Below are 17,472 nucleotides of genomic sequence, written 5' to 3'. Positions count from 1 at the left end.
CTATACATCTCCAATTTGTTTTGCACTCCTGTAACCCGTTTTCAGCAGAGAGTGGGCTGAAGTCCGCTCTCTGCTGATGACATCACTGCTGTCAGTCCAGTCACCGCGTCATCACCACCACGGAGTCGGGATCAGCCGGATGCCTGGACTGACACCCATCACAGCCCCTCAGCGTGCCGCTGAGAGCCTGAGCCGGCCGCCTCCTCCACAGCCCAGCGCTTAAGTGAGCGAGGATAGAGCAGAGCAGAGAGCTGTAGACTGTCAGTCACGGAGCTCTGAAAACAAAGCGATCGGCGGTGTTCGATCGCTTATTTCTCAGTGCAGAGGACAGATGCAGCTTCGGACCAATACGGCATCCACCAAGGTAAGTATGATTCCAAAAAAAAACCTGGAAGCTGATTGGTTTCTATGGAGAGTTGCAGATTTTGCACTCTCTAGTTTTAGTAAGTAACCCCACGGTGTGTTTAAAGCTTAAAAAAACAACTTTTACCAAACCCCGCTGCAGGACACTTACTAAATCTGGGTTCCCAGTTCCTTCACCAATCCAGGCCAATATTTAAATACTTAATTATCTTCCCACATGCTATTATTTTTGTAACCTGTTATGGGTAATTAGGATTTTGCATTTCAGAAAATGAGCATAATGGAATTGCACAAAATGAACTGAAGCAGGAAAAGATGGTTTTAAGAAATATGCACATGACAGTGAGTCTTCGAAGAAAGGTATGATTGTTTTTATTATATATTATGTATGCATAAAGCATTATGGATAGATGCATTTTTAAGTAATGAAGCTGATATTTAGTATTTAATGGACAATTTGTGTGCTGGGTGAGAGCTGAATTCCATAAACTGTGCCCTGATAGTCTCAGTTTTTCCTTTGTGTGCATACTGCAGTTGAGTTGTTATCCAGTGTCAGGGAGAAAAAAACTAAGATTAGAGTGTCCCATGTGCTGGAGTTGTGCTATATAATTTTTTACTAACCACTTCAAATCCCATTATCATATGACATCCGCAGGAGGGATCTCCCATCCTGGGTGGGCGTCATATGATGTCCTGGGCCTTCCAGCCGTCTGGGGGGTTGCGCACGCCCCCCCCACGACGTCACTTGGGAGCCGTTACGAATGCTCGACGGCCATGATGGCCGCCTGGCAACCCCGCGATTGTCCGATAACAGAGCAGGACTGTGGATCTGTGTGTATAAAAGCACAGATCCACGTCCTGTCAGGTAAGAGGAGGCCGATCATGTGTTCCTAGTACCGAGGAACACCGATTGGTCTCCTCCCCTTGTGAGTCTACTCTACCTACAGTTAGAATCCCTCCCTAGGTAACACACTTAACCCCTTGATCGCCCCCTAGTGTTAACCCCTTCCCTGCCAGTGACATTTATACAGTAATCAGGGCATTTTTATAGCACTGATCACTGTATAAATGTGAATGGTCCCAAAATGGTGTCAAAAGTGTCCGATATGTAATGTCACAGTCATGATAAAAATTGCATATCGCCGCCATTACTAGTAAAAAAATAATAAAACTATTCCCTATTTAGTAGACACTATAACTTTTGCGCAACCATTCAATATACACTTATTGCCCTTAATGCCCTGTATTGAAGTAGTTAAAGGTGTAAATGGCATACAGAGATAAGGTGACCATATGCTTTTACCAATTAGCACCATAGCATGGCAAATAGCTAAAACGGCAGTCCCTTGTCACCAATACAATGTACAGAAGGAAAAAACAAATAACAAACAAGATTGATATAAATGTAGACCAGGAATCCAAAATGTTGTGGGCAGAAATGACAGCTAATTGCAAGCCTAACAGAGCGAAAGAAGCCCAGGACATGAGAAAAAAGGATGAACCACTCCAGGTAGTGAACTGCAAGTAACGCCCTCCTCAGTGTGGAAATAATAGGTGCTGGCTCAGCATAGCAATGATGAAGAAAATAAATCTGGACAGCCGCACTCCGATAAAAGCCTTTATTGTTCCAATAGTCAAAGTTCAGGTGACAACAGAAGCAAGGCAAGATAGCTAACGCGTTTCACAACATCAGCGTTGCCTAATAATAGCTAAATGACCACATCTTGCTTAGCAAATATATACTAAGTTAGAACATATCACATGATACATTTAATGGTCTTTAATTGCAAACACATGAGGTGGACCACAAAAATGATGGTCAGATAACCACAAAGTGATTAATGGAGTAAAATCATCACTATGTGTAATCCAGGGGAAGCGCATGAAAACATGAAACAGTAACGATAGAACAACTAAATTCATTTATAAACAAAACTGTGTACATGTGGTTCCAAAGCAACCTTTAATATTGAAACTGTGTGTATATAAAAATCTCTAAAACATATACCAAGGCAGGTAAAAACATACAATGATTGTATGTGGTAATGTCAGTTCATGGGGTGCCAATACAAAAAAACTTACAAATGCAAAGTTGCAGTGTTGCGGTGTCTAATAAGTAATTTAAACAGCTGGACATAAATAGATAAAGAGGTAAAGAGAACTCTCTTTGATTAACAACTACAATAGATCCACTGCTCTTTGACCACATGAACAGACAGAAAAAAAAACATAGAACCCCTACAAATATCAAAAAAACATCAAAACAGCTACATGAACACCAAAAGATGGAGAGACAGAGAGAAACAAAGGAGAAAGAAATGTAGAAAGAGGCATGGATAATGGCAAGAAAAAACACAAAGAAAGGAGCAGTTTTATAACAACATCAATAATCTCAAAGCATTCATATCACTCATATAACACTGCAGGTTCGTTAAACATGACCACGCCATACTGCATGTCAATCAGGAGTATTACCAGCTATAACTGATGGCAGAATAGGGTAGCTATGAACATTGCGCCAATAGCCCAAGACGTCTCAGATAATGGTGTACTGTAGACTCACTGAATGAATGAAAATAAGAGTGTAAATAGAGGTAATATGAAAATATATGGATATATATGAATACACACCATGCTAGATGATATTCTATATTGTAGTTAAGTGCTGTCACCTGAATGAAATGTAACCTTTTTTTATGCTAAATACCAATGGCGTATTATTGATATAGAAAAGAAATGAAAGTAGAAATAAAGTTCAATACATGGGAATACCCGATTGTAGAATATCCATTTGTACGTGACCTGCAGACACATAAGGACAATGGATAGACAGCAGGGTAACCACAGAAAACCGCATGAAACCCCCCTCCCCCAATCCCCCATGAAACATCAGTTTAAACATAAATATAAATATCATGAGAGATAAACTCTCAATTAATCATAGTAACGTAACATGTCCCATTCAAAAGTTTAATCCTGTTGGTTTTCTGGTATTAGGAGAAAAGATCCAGAAAACTTCCCTCTTGCAGAGTGTTCTGAATCTGTCACCCCCCCCCCCCCAGCTGGTGTCACCATTATTTCAATAACCCGAATAAACAAACTAGAAACATCCTTGTTGTGGACTAAGCTCCAATGTTTGGCTACATTTGTGGAGTCGTCTTTCTCAATGTCGCGTAAGTGGTCATAGAGACGATCCTTCAGTCTGCACGTCGTACGACCCACATACTGGATGTTGCATAAATCACGTGACCACATATACCAGAAATCTGGTAATATCCTCCAGACCCTTTATTAGCTTAGTTGCCTCGCAGCAGACTTGCAGAATGTTTGTAAAGAAAGTTGATCTGGAGTCATGGATTAGACAATTTTTTTTCCAGCTGATTGATTAGAGTGAACACAAATTTACCTATTTACTAAGCTCATGGAATCTGTTTGCAAAGTAAACATTCTTTACCACTTTAGCAAATTAACCCCAGTATAGTAATTTTTTCAGATTTGTTTTTTCTATGTGATTTATATGATCTTTGTATAAACAAATAAATACATTTTTACTTTTTTTTCTTTCTGCTAGGAAATTGTTCAGAGAATAGGTGAACTGCTAAATGGCATAGATCATACACAGAGTTCCCTAATTAATGAAGAACTGGTTGAATGGAAGCGCAGACAGCAAATAGCTTGCATTGGAGGCCCACCTAATGCTTGTCTTGACCAACTGCAAACCTGGTAAGCATATTATTAAAGTGGTTGTATAGTCTATTTTTAAACTTGTACCTACAGGCAAGCCTATAATAAGGCTTACCTGTAGGTAAAAAAATAAAAAATCTCCTAAACCTGTACGGTTTAGGAGATATTCCCTGTGCAATGAGCCACTGACTGCAGCGGCGCATGCGCACAGGGGATTCTCGGCTGAAAGCCCGGTAGATGCCGGACCTTGCCGGAAAGAAGTCTCCCACGTGCGGGAGTGACGACATTGCGGCTCCAGCCACTCACAGTCCTGTAGCCGCGATACCCGGAAGACATGCAGAGGCAACATGTCATCTCTCTCGGCGTGGACCAGGTGAGTTACTAACTCCTCATTCTAAGGTGAGTATTTTATAATGAGTTAGTATGCGGTGCATACAAGCTCATTATGCCTTTTGGCTTACAGGGGTATTAAAAAAAAAAAAAAAGTGTCAGCGGATATACAACCGCTTTAAGGAGCTGTCAGTTATTTCTATATCAGTTTAAATACAAATGAAAATATAGTAAAAAAGCAGTGCAGCGCATAAACAAACAACGTAATAAATCTAAAATAATGATAGAAAAGTCCATAAAATAGATTTTCAGAAAAAACACCATCAAGTGTCCAAAACAGTGATTCTATGGATGACAAACAAGGTGATCGTGTAACAGCCTCCACCAGCAGTGAATCCTAGTCACTCACCTAAGAGTGTGGACCCCTGAGTATATAAGTCAGGTCACACAGGCAGACCCTTCACAAGGGTATATAAGCTGGTCCATTGGATGAAAGGATCGCTGGAGATGAGTGCATACTGGTGGTATGAGAATGAGTGTATCCTAACCATAGACTTCGATCTTCTATGGACTTTCTCCTAAGAGACTCCGGTTTAGGTAACCTGGAGTAGCGACAGTTAAAGTGATTGTAAATGTTCACCCACCTAGACCAGTTCCACTTGGACAGAGTTCCAGCAAGCTCAAAGATGAGCAGCTAAATACAAATGAATCAGGTAAAAATGTTGCTTTTAACTTTCTTTCTTATATGTTTCCACCAGTCAGATTTCAGATATTTTTTTTCAAAATATGAACTAGAGGACAACCGATATATTGGCCGATATTTGGTGTTTTTTAATTAATCGGCATCGGCCGATTGTGCTGATGTAAAAGGCCGATTATCACTTCAGCGCAACTTGCAAAAGACTTCTGTAATAGAAGTCAATGCAAGTTGCCTGAAGTGCCCGTTCACACAGGGGCGACGCGACTTGCAGCGCGACTCAGACGCGACCTGCACACAACTTCAGCGGCGACTTGCTAAATGACTTCTGTATAGAAGTCAATGCAAGTCGCCTGAAGTCGCCCCAAAAATAGTACAGGAACCTTTTTCTAAGTCAGAGCGACTTGAGTCGCTCCTATTAGAACGGTTCCATAGTACAGAACGGAGCACGACTTGTCAGGCAGCTAAGTCGCCTGACAAGTCGCGGTAGTGTGAACGGGCACTAAGTCTGTGGAGTGACTTCTCCTCTCTTGGCAGTCTGCCAAGAAAAGATCAAAGAGATACAATGTTTCTTCTTCAATGAACTGAACTCTGTGTGTAGAGTTCTCAGTTTAACCATTTAAAGACTAAATCTTTTCTGACACTTGATGCTTACAAATAAAAATCCTGTATTTTCTGCTAGAAAATCACTTAGAACCCCGAAAAATTATATATATATATATATATATATATATATATATATATATATATATATATATATATATATATATAATTTAGCAAAGACCCTAGGGAATAAAATAGTGGTTGTTGCAATATGTCACACGGTATTTGTGCAGCAGTCTTTCAAACACAATTTTTTTGGGAAAAAAATACGCTAATGATTAAGAAAAAAAAAAAACAGTAAAGTTAGCCCATTTTTTTTGTCCGTAAGTTTTGAGTACCTGTTTTTGTGTATTTAATATTTAATATATCGTTTTTTTTAAATCTAAATTATACATACAAGTGAACTGATTGGAGGTTTGTTTTGTTTAACCACTTGAGGACCGCCGTATTGCCATTGTACGTCAGCACAATGGCACAGGCAGGCATAATCACGTACATCTACGTGATTGCCTTCCAGCGGGTGGGGGGTCCCATCGGACCCCCTCCCGCTGGTTACGGCGGTCCGATTCGGTCCAGGAGCGCTCCGTGATGAGGGGATGGCCGTTCGTTTTCGGCCACCCCCTCTGGATCGCTCCTGGCCAATGAGAAGCTTCCTCCCCTGTGTATTGTTTACACAGGAAGGAGGAAGTGATGTCATTCTCCTCGGGGCGGTCTTTTTGACCGGACTACGAGGAGAAGAGTAAAAGTAAGTCTGCACGAACACTACACTGACATGTAGGTACACACAGGCACACAAACCCCCCCCGATCGCCCCCCGATCCCCCCCCCGCCCCCCCTCCCCCCCCAGTCACAGTGTCACTGATTGCATTGATCATTTCTTTACTGATCAATGCATTCAGTGTCAGTTGTGACAGTAAAAACTGTCAGGACAGTTAGTGTTAGGTCCAGGGTAGCCCCCTATCACCCCCCAATAAAGATTTAACCCCCTGATTGCCCCTAGAGTTAACCCTTTCACCCCCTTTTGCCAGTGTCACTAAGCGATCATTTTTCTGATCGCTGCATGTGTCGCTAGTGTCGCTAGGTAGCTAGTTATTTTTTTAGGTTCACCGCCAGGTTTTTATATCGCTAGGTACCCCGATATACTACCCAATAATGTTTTTAACCCCCTGATTGCCGTTAGTTAACCCTTTCACCCCCTTTTGCCAGTGTCACTAAGCGATCGTTTTTCTGATCGCTGCATTAGTGTCGCTACAGTCGCTAGTTAGCTAGTTATTTTTTTAGGTTCACCGCCAGGTTTTTATATCGCTAGGTACCCCGATATACTACCCAATAATGTTTTTAACCCCCTGATTGCCGCTAGTTAACCCTTTCACCCCCTTTTGCCAGTGTCACTAAGCGATCGTTTTTCTGATCGCTGCATTAGTGTCGCTACAGTCGCTAGGTAGCTAGTTATTTTTTTAGGTTCACCGCCAGGTTTTTATAGCGCTAGGTACCCCGATATACTACCCAATAATGGTTTTAACCCCCTGATTTCCGCTAGTTAACCCTTTCACCCCCTTTTGCCAGTGTCACTAAGCGATAATTTTTCTGAACGCTGCATCAGTGTCGCTAGTGTCGCTAGGTAGCTAGTTAACTAGGCTCCCAAAAAGTCCCCCACATGTGGTATCCCCGTACTCGGGAGAAGCAGCAGAATTTATTTTGGGGTGTAATTTGACTTCTGCCCATAGCATGTGTGAGCAATATATCATTTAGTGACAACTTTGTGCAAAAAAAAAAAAGTTTGTAATATTCCCGCAACTTTTGGCAAAATATAAAATATTCCATGGACTCAACATGCCTCTCAGTAAATAGCTTGGGGTGTCTACTTTCCAAAATGGGGTCATTTGGGGGGGTTTTGTGCTATTTTGGCATTTTATGGCCTTCGAAACTGTGATAGGTAGTGAGGAGTTAAATCAAAAATTTGCACCCTTAGAAATCCTGAAGGTGGTGATTGGTTTTCGGGGTGCCGTGCGCGACTAGACTCCCAAAAAGTCCCACACATGTGGTATCCCCGTACTCGGGAGAAGCAGCAGAATGTATTTTGGGGTGTCATTTCACATATAACCATGGCATGTGTGAGCAATATATCATTTAGTGACAACTTTTTGTAAAAAAAATTTTTTTTTTTTTTTTGTCATTATTCAATCCCTTAGGACAAAAAAAATAAATATTCAATGGGCTCAACATACCCATCAGCAATTTCCTTGGGGTGTCTACTTTCCAAAATGGGGTCATTTGGGGGGGATTTGTACTGCCCTGCCATTTTAGCACCTCAAGAAATGAGATCGGCAGTCATAAATTAAAAGCTGTGTAAATTCCAGAAAATGTACTCTAGTTTGTAGACGCTATAACTTTTGCGCAAACCAAAAAATATACGCTTATTGCCATTTTTTTTACTAAAGACATGTGGCTGAATAAATTTTGCCCTCAATGTATGACTAAAATTTAGTTTATTCGATTTTTCTTATAACAAAAAGAAGAAAATATCTTTTTTTTTCAAAATTTTCGCTCTTTTTTCATTTATATCGCAAAAAAAAAAAATCGCAGAGGCAATCAAATACCATCAAAAGAAAGCTCTATTTGTGGGAAGAAAAGGACGCAAATTTCGTTTGGGTGCAATATTGCATGACCGCGCAATTACCAGTTAAAGCAGCGCAGTGCGAAATTGCAAAAAGACCTCTGGTCCTTAAGGTGTTTATTGGTCCGGAACTGAAGTGGTTAATAAATGTTTAAATGTAAGAAATTTTCTGTATCACTTATTACTTAAGGCTGCTTTCACACTGGAGCGGGCAAGCGTTGACGGTAAAACGCTGCTAGTTTTAGTGGCGCTTTACCGTCATTTTAGTGGCGCTATGCGGCTGCTAGCGGGGCACTTATATCCCAGCTGATGGCCGAGGAAGGGGTTAAATTTGCCCATGAAGCGCCGCTGCCAAATCGCATTGCAGGCACTTCAACAGCGGTGCCCATTCATTTCAATGGGCAGGAGTGGTGGAGGAGCGGTATACACCACACCAAACACGCTGCTTGCAGGACTTTTTTTAACGTCCTGCCAGCGCATCGCCTCAGTATGAAAGAACTTGGGCTTTCACACAGACTGCAGGGGAGCCATTTTGCAGGCACTTTACAAGCGCTATTTTTAGCCCAAAAGCGACTGAAAAATGCCCCAGTGTGAAAGGTGTCTAACTGTTAGATTTTATGAGATGAAGGGAAAAAAGAAAAAAAAAATAATCGGCCTAACATAGCCCAAAAAAATCAGCATCATATATCGGCCATCGGCCGCCGCGATTTCTAAAGATACATCGGCATCGGCCAGAGAAAAACCCATATCGGTCGACCTCTAATATGAATGGGTAAGTCTGATGAGGAAATATGAACACACACTCGCTTTAACACTTCAAATAGATATGCATGGCAGCTGTGTCCAGACTATGGTAAATTATAGTAATTAGGATCAGTAAAATGTTTTTTAAGGCAAAAGTTTTTTTATGCATTAAGGTTAAAAAGATAAGGTTTTTTTATGCATTAAGATAAAAAAAAACTTCTAGGTGCAGCCCTCCCCTTATACTTACCTGAGCCTCATCTTGATCCAACAATGTGCATGAGAGCAGTAGCTCTCCCGGGTCTCTCTCACCTCATTAGCTCACACTGCAGTGGGAGCCATTGGCTCCTGCTGCTGTCCTGCTGCTGTCAATCACAGTCAGTAAGCCAATGAAGAGAAAGCAGGGGGCAGGTCTGAGCCGCACTCTGATAGCAAGAGGCTTGCCGTTGGGGGCACTCAGCATGGGGGCTGGAGCCAGGAGGCAGGGGACCCAAAAACAAGAGGATTAGGGCTGCTTTGTGCAAAACCATTACACCGAGCAGGTAAAGATAACATATTTGTTTTTCTTTTTAAATGAATACCTTGAGAAACACTTTAATCAAACTCAGTAGCTTCAAGCACTGTGGGGTTTTTCATCCTCAAAGATCACAAAAGAGACTCAAATGTTTGATTGTTGTTTCTGAAAAGCGTACAGCACCAGCTGCTTTATTTATGTTAGAAAATTGTCAGGCTACTAAATCCATGCTGCCAGAGAAACCAAGGGGGGTTTGAGGTGTGTTTTCAGTGCTTATGTGAAATGCTGTGGGTGGTTGAACCTATGACATTGTATGCCTGTATAGTGTAAACAAAAAAAACAATCAAATGAGCATAGAAAGTCCCACCTACAAGGACATACTGTAGTTCAGTTATTACTAACTGATAAACAAAGGTATTCTATACTCTATGGTTCCTCTGCACCTCTTGAATGTTTAATCGGTGGTCTGGAACCTAACAAAGTCTTGGAAATGAGTTTAGCTGGAAAATAAGGCACACCTTCCTCCCACACCCTACATTTACTAAGCAACATTTTTATTTGCCCAACGCTTCCATCTGAAGATGATGCCACCAGCGAATATATAAATTTGGAGCTTAAAAATATCTAAACCCAAAAACATAAATTGATAGTATCGAAGCTTACCAGTCTGTAGATTTGGTGGCTGCATTAGTTCTCTATTTTCAAAATTTTTCATTTATTTTACCGTTAATCCCGCGATTAACTCACTTCCTCTCCTAAGGTAACAACCATATTCATCAGCCTTGTCTACTCGAACAGGGAGTGTGTTAGAACTACATAACACCTCCCTCTTTTCACTATAATGAAGGGAAATGTTTTGTGTTTCACAGAGATAGCAGGGAACATTGCTAACTGATAACAGTCCTGAGTAAGGCCCGGTTCACACCGCTGCGGGGGGAGATCCGGATGTGATTCGCACAGCAAATCACATCCGATCTCCGTAGCAATGCGAGTTCAGCCATACAGATAGTATGGCTGAATTCGCAGCGCTCCCGCAGCAAACTCGCACGGGACCCTTTTTTGGGTCCGCAACAGAATCGGATCGCATGGGGGTTCACACCATGCGATCCGATTCCTGTGCGAGTCGGCAGATCGCACTGCGATATGCCGACGGATCTGGGGGTGTCATTAACATAACATTGACACTCCCAGCCGTCCGCATAGGGCAGTGTGAACTGCCGGCGGGAGGTGTGCGATGCGGGAAAACGCCGCAAATTCACGGCGTTCCCGCATCGCTATAGTGTGAACCCGGCCTTAGAGAGCACAGAAAGATGTCGGCTCACAAGATTTCTTGCTAGACAAACTGCTATTTTTTTTTCAGTTGTCAAATATGAAAAAAAAATAGGAAATAACACTTATATACCAGACCAAAAAGCAGCACAAAAGATATGTTTATTGCTTGCATTTACATTATTTTAAGGCACTTTTACACACATTGAAGGTGTCTGTCATTTGTACTGCAGATCTGTTTTCTAAATGTTGATACTAAAGCATTATTCTCTATGTTATCTAATCCATTAGGTTTACGTCTATTGCTAAAAGTCTACAGAAAATCCGTCAACAGTTGAAGAAACTGGAGGAGTTAGAGCAGAAACTTACATATGAAAGTGATCCGATTACCAACAACAAGCAAGCCTTGCAAGAACGTACACAAACGTTATTCAAACAGCTGATACAGAGGTGATTTTTTTACTACTTAGCTACTATGTTAAGTTTCCCATCAATATGATGTATCTAGCTGACTTTTGACATGCTTTGGCCTCTTTCACACTGCCACGCTGCAGTTTCCACGCAGTGCGGTTGCAGCATAGAGTACCTACGGTATTATATTGCATGTTTTTGGTGCATTTTCTGAAAACACACCAAAGACACGCAATCTAATAAAAGTCTATAAGAAAGCGCAGGTAACCCACATGAAAACTGTAGGCACACTCTGCTGCACCATGCTGCAGGGAAACCGGAGTGGGGCAGTGTGAAAGGGGCCTAAAAGTGTATGTCAAGCCAAAACCATTTTTCTTAAGCTGGTCATACGCGCTGCAAATTTTTGACAGTTGCCGATGAACCAGACAAAATTCGCTTAGTGGGTGGCCCAGTCGACCCTCTCCCGCTGAGCATTATCAGATTGAAAAATAAACAAAGTTGGGTACAAAATTGTCGCCCAAGCAGCATCTGCATCAAATCAGATGCATCCGCTGTTCAGGAATTTTGACAGCTAGCAGGCACAGAGGGAGATTCACAGTGGGGATGAACAAATCTAGCCAGCTTTAGTTTTGGATAGAGCATGGAAGGGTTAGAATCTCAGATTTTACTGCTGTCTGGGGTGCCATTAGGGAGATTTCCCCTTACTTGGTTTCCTGCTGATTACATTTTAAGGATAAACTCTCAAGACCTACAGAACACCCCTTTTTTAGCAGAAATGGGGAAAGTTAGAACCCAAGTTAGATGTTGTATTTCTGTATGGGTTCCTACTGCAGACCATCCTTCACTTCCTGTCTTGTCAGCATGACAGGAAGTGAGGGTAAATCTCTCTAACTGTTCCTGTGATAGTAGTAAAATAGATACACTTTAATGTTATTTAATTCACTTGGTGAGGCTCTATGGCTTTTTATTTGCAAATAAAAAAGGTATGGACCAGTAATATTAGTATTTTACTAATAAGACATTTTAAGACAAGTTTAAAGAGTAACTTTTGTTGTGAAAGTACAATCCCCTCCTGGTGGGCAGTACGCATTGCAAGGATTTTACCAAACTTTGTTGCATAGTCCTACTTGTTTCTGTTCTCAAGGAAAAGCTTCTTGTTCTTCTTCTTCATGTCTTTTGGATACTGACTCTGAATGGGAGTTTCCCTTTCATTATTGATCCGCTGATGTATTTGTGCAGGGCTCTAATGAGGAAAGGTCTGCATCCTTTTAGAAAAGATTAACCCTTTAGGAACATCTCCTCAAAAATTGACATTTTTGTTGCAGAGGATGCTCAAAATCCAACTTTGTACAGAAAATTGCAATGCTGCATTTTTAATAACATTAAATTAAATTAAAATATAGAATTATGTGAAATAAGAAAGCACCAACCCGAATACCCTTTTACCAAGAACAGCTGCCTCTTTAAAGTTTAGACAACACAAAAAAATATATGTATAGTATAAAGATGAAAAGAAAGTAGCGCCTATCTTATATTATACAAATTAAAATATGGTTTGTGTCACATTTATATCTGCTTTTTTTCTCTCATTAATTTACCCTTTAATTTTATCTGCACAGGACAAAGTAACTGGTTTAACCACTTGCTTACTGGGCACTTAAACCCCCCTCAGTCCCAGACCAATTTTCAGCTTTCAGCGCTGATGCACTTTGAGTGACAATTGCGCGGGCATACAACACTGTACCCAAATGAAATTTTTATCATTTTTTTCCCACAAATAGAGCTTTCTTTTGGTGGTATTTAGTTACAGCTCGGAGTTTTATTTTTTGCTAAACAAACAAAAAAAGATGCAAAAAAAAAAAAAAAAAAAATCATGTTTTAATAGTTTGTTATAAAATTTTGCAAACGGGTCATTTTTCTCCTTCATTGAAGTGCGCTGATTAGGCGGCACTGATAGGCTGCATTGGTGGGCACTGATGGGCTGCATTGGTGGGCACTGATGGGCTGCATTGGTGGGCACTGATGGGCTGCACTGGTGGGCACTGATAGGCATAGTTAAGGCGGCACTAATAGGCACAGATAAGGCGGCACCGATGGGCACAGATAAGGCGGCACTGATGGGCAAAGATGGGCACAGATAAGATGGCACGGATGGGTGGCACGGATAAGTGGCACGGATGGGTGGCACGGATGGGCACTGATAGGTACCACAGATAGATGGGACTGATGGGCACTGATAGGTGGCACTGATAGGTGGCTCTGATAGGTGGCACTGCTGGGCACTGATGGGCGGCACTGCTGGGCACTGATGGGCGGCACTGCTGGGCACTGATGGGCGGCACTGGGGTGCAGCACCTTTGAGGCAGATTGGGTGGCACTGTGGGTGGCACTGTGGGTGGCACTGTGGGTGGCACTGTGGGTGGCACTATGGGCACTGACAGGGGGCACTGACGGGGGGCACTTACTTTTTCTTTTATTTTACTTCAGGATGGCACTGCGGGAGGCAGGTGGGCACAGGCAGGTGGCAGGTGGGCACATGTATTGATGGCCGTGATCGGGACTGATGTCCCGATCACGGCCGCCTGTGATCGGCTTTTTTTTTCTCTCCTCGCGCTGTCAGCGCGAGGAGGAATAATAGCCGATTACCGGCTCCGTTCTATCACATGATCAGCTGTCATTGGCTGACAGCTGATCACGTGATAAGGGGTCGGGATCGACCCCTTACACGGATCGGTGATCAGGCGAGTCTCACGGACTCGCCGATCACAGAGCGCGCCGCGCGCGCCCCTCAGGGGGCGCGCAGGCCGCTCGTAACCAGGACGACGTCAATAGACGTAGTCCTGAAAATGTAGGTCCGCGCTAATGCCGTCATTTGGCAATAGCGCGGATCTGAAGTGGTTAATCCATCAATTAACTTAGGTACAACCAGTATGTCGGATTTTTCTACATACAGTTACTGCCAGCAGCTATAACCGCTAGCAGTAATCATTGTGCTGACTGGGAATTCCTACACTCCCTGCTGGCAGAATAAAATAGCACTGACTGTGTTGATAGGGGAATCAAGCAACTTTCCTTCCTTCCACCCTTGGTGGAAGGAAAGAAAATCATATAATCTATCTATGGCCAGCCATACTCACCAAGTTCCAAGGCTGTCATTTGGGCAAAATCTACTTGAGCAACTGATGGCTTACAAAGGGTGGTTTCTCTTAGAGCCCATTCACACAGGGGCAACTCAGGATCCGACTTCAGGTCACCCCTAGTCGCCTCAAGTCGCGCTACATGCAAAAATCAATGTAAGTGAATGCCCTTTTACACACGGTCGGACAATCCGACAACAAAATCCGTTGGATTTTGTCCGACGGATTTTGTCCGAAACTGGTGTTGCATACACACGGTCGGAAAAAGTTGTTGGAAAATCAGATTGTTCACAACGTACACAGAAGTGAAACAAATTCTCCTACATAAGTTGCACCTGTTTATCTGAGGTGTCTCTTCTCTACATCTGTTCAAAATGCTAAATTTTTAAAGAAAGTTCAGAGAAAAGAGGGCAGAGAGTTGAAGTCACAGTCTGCAGAACTCAGTGAGGAGAGCTCTGAGAGCTGATTGGAGGGAAGGGACACACCCCTTCACATAGCTCACAGCAACAGAGCCGAAGCTGTCAATCAGCTGGAGCTCCCTCCCCTGTCACTTTTTTTCTATTGGTGTCAGAAAAACTTGTCAGAGGTGACTCATGCTGATAGCAGAGGAATGAAGCAGCAGACAGAAATGACACTTAGTTCTCCTAATTGAGACAAGTACACGCTATAGAGGGATATGCTTTGTTTATATTTCATATCTGAGGTTTACAACCACTTTAAGATTAGTTTAACATTAGCCTGGAGTTCCACTTTAAATCATAGAAATGTATTCAAAATTTGTGCTGCTAAAAAAAGGGCATTTGTAAAATTTGGTAATTTTGGAATAGGGTTACAATCTGTGAGTTCAAATGCAGACTGATAAAAGGACAGGGGTCTTCTGAAAAGAATTTCTGGTTATAATTATTTTTTAAGTTTTTCTGATCCCTTTCACACTGGGGGCGTTTTGCAGGTGCTATAGCGTTAAAATAGCGTCTGCAAATCGCCCTAAAACAGCTGCTCTATTCACTCCAATGTGAAAGCCCTTGGACAACTTCTTTGCAGTGGTGAAGGAACGGTGAACTCACCGCTCCTCCCCTTTGAAATCAATGGGGCAGCGCTGCTATACCGCCGGCAAAACGCCACTGCGGCGATGTTTTGCAGACGGATTTAACCTCTTTTCGGCCGTTAGCAGGGGGGGGGTTAAAAGCACCCCGCTAGTGGCCGAATAGCGCCGCTAAAACAACGCTAAAAATAGCGCCACTTTACCGCTGACGCCCTAGGCGGCACAACATGAAAGGGCTCTTACTACTGTCAGCAGTTGCTTTTTTAGGAGCAGTTGAGCATTTTTTTCAGCAGCCCCTGAACTCTCCTCAATGTCATCTTATGTGTACATGTACACTCAATAGTTTATAGTAGGTTAGGGGCAGTTGAGGTTACTGGCATTTTTTTTGCAAGCAGATAAATCACGTTCATGACTGTAGTTTATGGCCATTTCAAATGCCAAATGCTTGTAAACTGTAATTTATCTGTAAAAAAAAAAAAGCTTCTAAATGCAAATGCCCATAGCCGCCGGTAAACGTACATCAATCTGAACAAGTATCCAGTGTTCAGAAGAGGTTTTCAAATGTTTTTTTTTTTTTAAACAAAATATGTAGAATACATATCGGCCTAAACTGAGGAAAAACATTTTTTTTTTATATATCTTTTTGGGGGATATTTATTATAGCAAAAAGCAAAAAATATAGCTTTTTTTTCCCAAAATCGTCGCTCTTTTTTTGTTTACAGCGCAAAAAATAAAAACCACAGAGGTGATCAAATACCACCAAAAGAAAGCTCCATTTGTGGGAAAGAAATTTTGTTTTGGTGTAACATCACACAACCGCGCAATTGTCAGTTAAAGCGATGCAGTGCTGAATCGCAAAAAGTGCTCTGGTCAGGAAGGGGGTAAATCCTTCAGGGGAGAAGTGGTTAACAGCTGCCTACAGTGGCTGCAAAGGTTGCCTGACCAGACAGTCAGCTTGGGTGTGTTAAGCACAATTTGTGGACTTCAGTGAAAATGTGTTGAAGTGGGCTGGGGAAAGAGGAGGTTACATCCGCAGGATATATCTTGAAACTTTTTATCAGCATCTAAATGAAAGACAAAAGTCATAGACAGTTGCCTGTGTCGTTGCATTTTCACCTTTGATTGTAGTGTAGTTTTAAAGTGTATAGAATAAATTAAATGTTCCCTTTGTCTTTTAATCTAACAGAATATTGTTGATTTAAGGAGTTGCCTGATTTACCAGTATCAGGTCAGAAAGATTTGCTGTGTGAATGTCTCAGTCATTCACACAGGTGCCAAATATCTTTACGATAATTTGACTAATATGTTTATTTTCTAGGATTGTCAGTGCCATCTAGGTGCAATAATTAACCACTTTCTGCCCACGCTATAACTGATAGACAGCTACAGTGTGGGCTTCCATTGCCGGTAGGTCGTCAATAGAGGTCTTCCCATGATCACGCTGCTCGCGTGCCCCTTGCGGCATGCTCTTTGATCGAGTCCTTCAGACTAGGCTGATCACAAAACATGGTAAACGGCCAATCAAAAAGGCCCTTTACCAAATGATCAGTTTTCGGCCAATGACAGCTGATCACGGAAATAAGCAGAAGCCGATTATCTGCTCTTTTTTTTCTCTTCACGATCAGCGTGATGAGAAAAGAAGAAAGCTGGTAACCGGATACTGTTACAACCAGTACCACCTATCTGTGCCCACCAGTGCCTACGAAGCAGTGTTCATCAGTGCCCACCAGTGCCACCTATCAGTGCCCATCAGTGCATCATCATCATCAGTGTCACCTATCAGTGCTGCCTATCAGAGCCCATCAGTGCCCACCAGTGCCCACCAGTGCTCATCAGTGCAGCTTCATCAGTGCCACCTGTGAGTGCCCATCAGTGCTGCCTCATCATTGTACATCAGTAAAGGAGAAAAATGAACTGTTTGCAAAATTTTATGACAAACTATGAAAAATGTTTTGTTTTTGTTTTTCCAGAATTTTTTGTTTTTTTGTTTCTTTAGCAAAGAATTAAAAACCCAGTAGTGATTAATTACCACCAAAAGAAAGCTCTATTTGTGTGAATAAAATG

At 42.1% G+C, this 17,472-nt stretch overlaps 1 protein-coding gene across 1 annotated transcript in view; it reads left to right on the top strand.

Annotated features, from left to right (window-relative positions):
• The window catches only part of STAT1 (signal transducer and activator of transcription 1), a 137,671-nt gene that overhangs the window by 63,814 nt on the left and 56,385 nt on the right, over window positions 1–17,472 (top strand). Inside the window, exons 7-9 of the mRNA XM_077448694.1 lie at window positions 632–723; window positions 3,935–4,086; window positions 11,110–11,268. Of these exons, the coding sequence (XP_077304820.1) occupies window positions 632–723; window positions 3,935–4,086; window positions 11,110–11,268 (403 nt within the window). The remainder of the gene's footprint in view (window positions 1–631; window positions 724–3,934; window positions 4,087–11,109; window positions 11,269–17,472) is intronic.

The sequence above is a fragment of the Lithobates pipiens genome, unplaced genomic scaffold, assembly GCF_037356315.1.
Source record: "Lithobates pipiens isolate NorthernLeopardFrog02 unplaced genomic scaffold, aLitPip1_a1.2 Scaffold_22, whole genome shotgun sequence".
Taxonomy (NCBI): Eukaryota; Metazoa; Chordata; class Amphibia; order Anura; family Ranidae; genus Lithobates; species Lithobates pipiens.
Note: the sequence above shows the minus strand (reverse complement) of the source record. Positions and strands in the feature narration are given on the sequence as shown.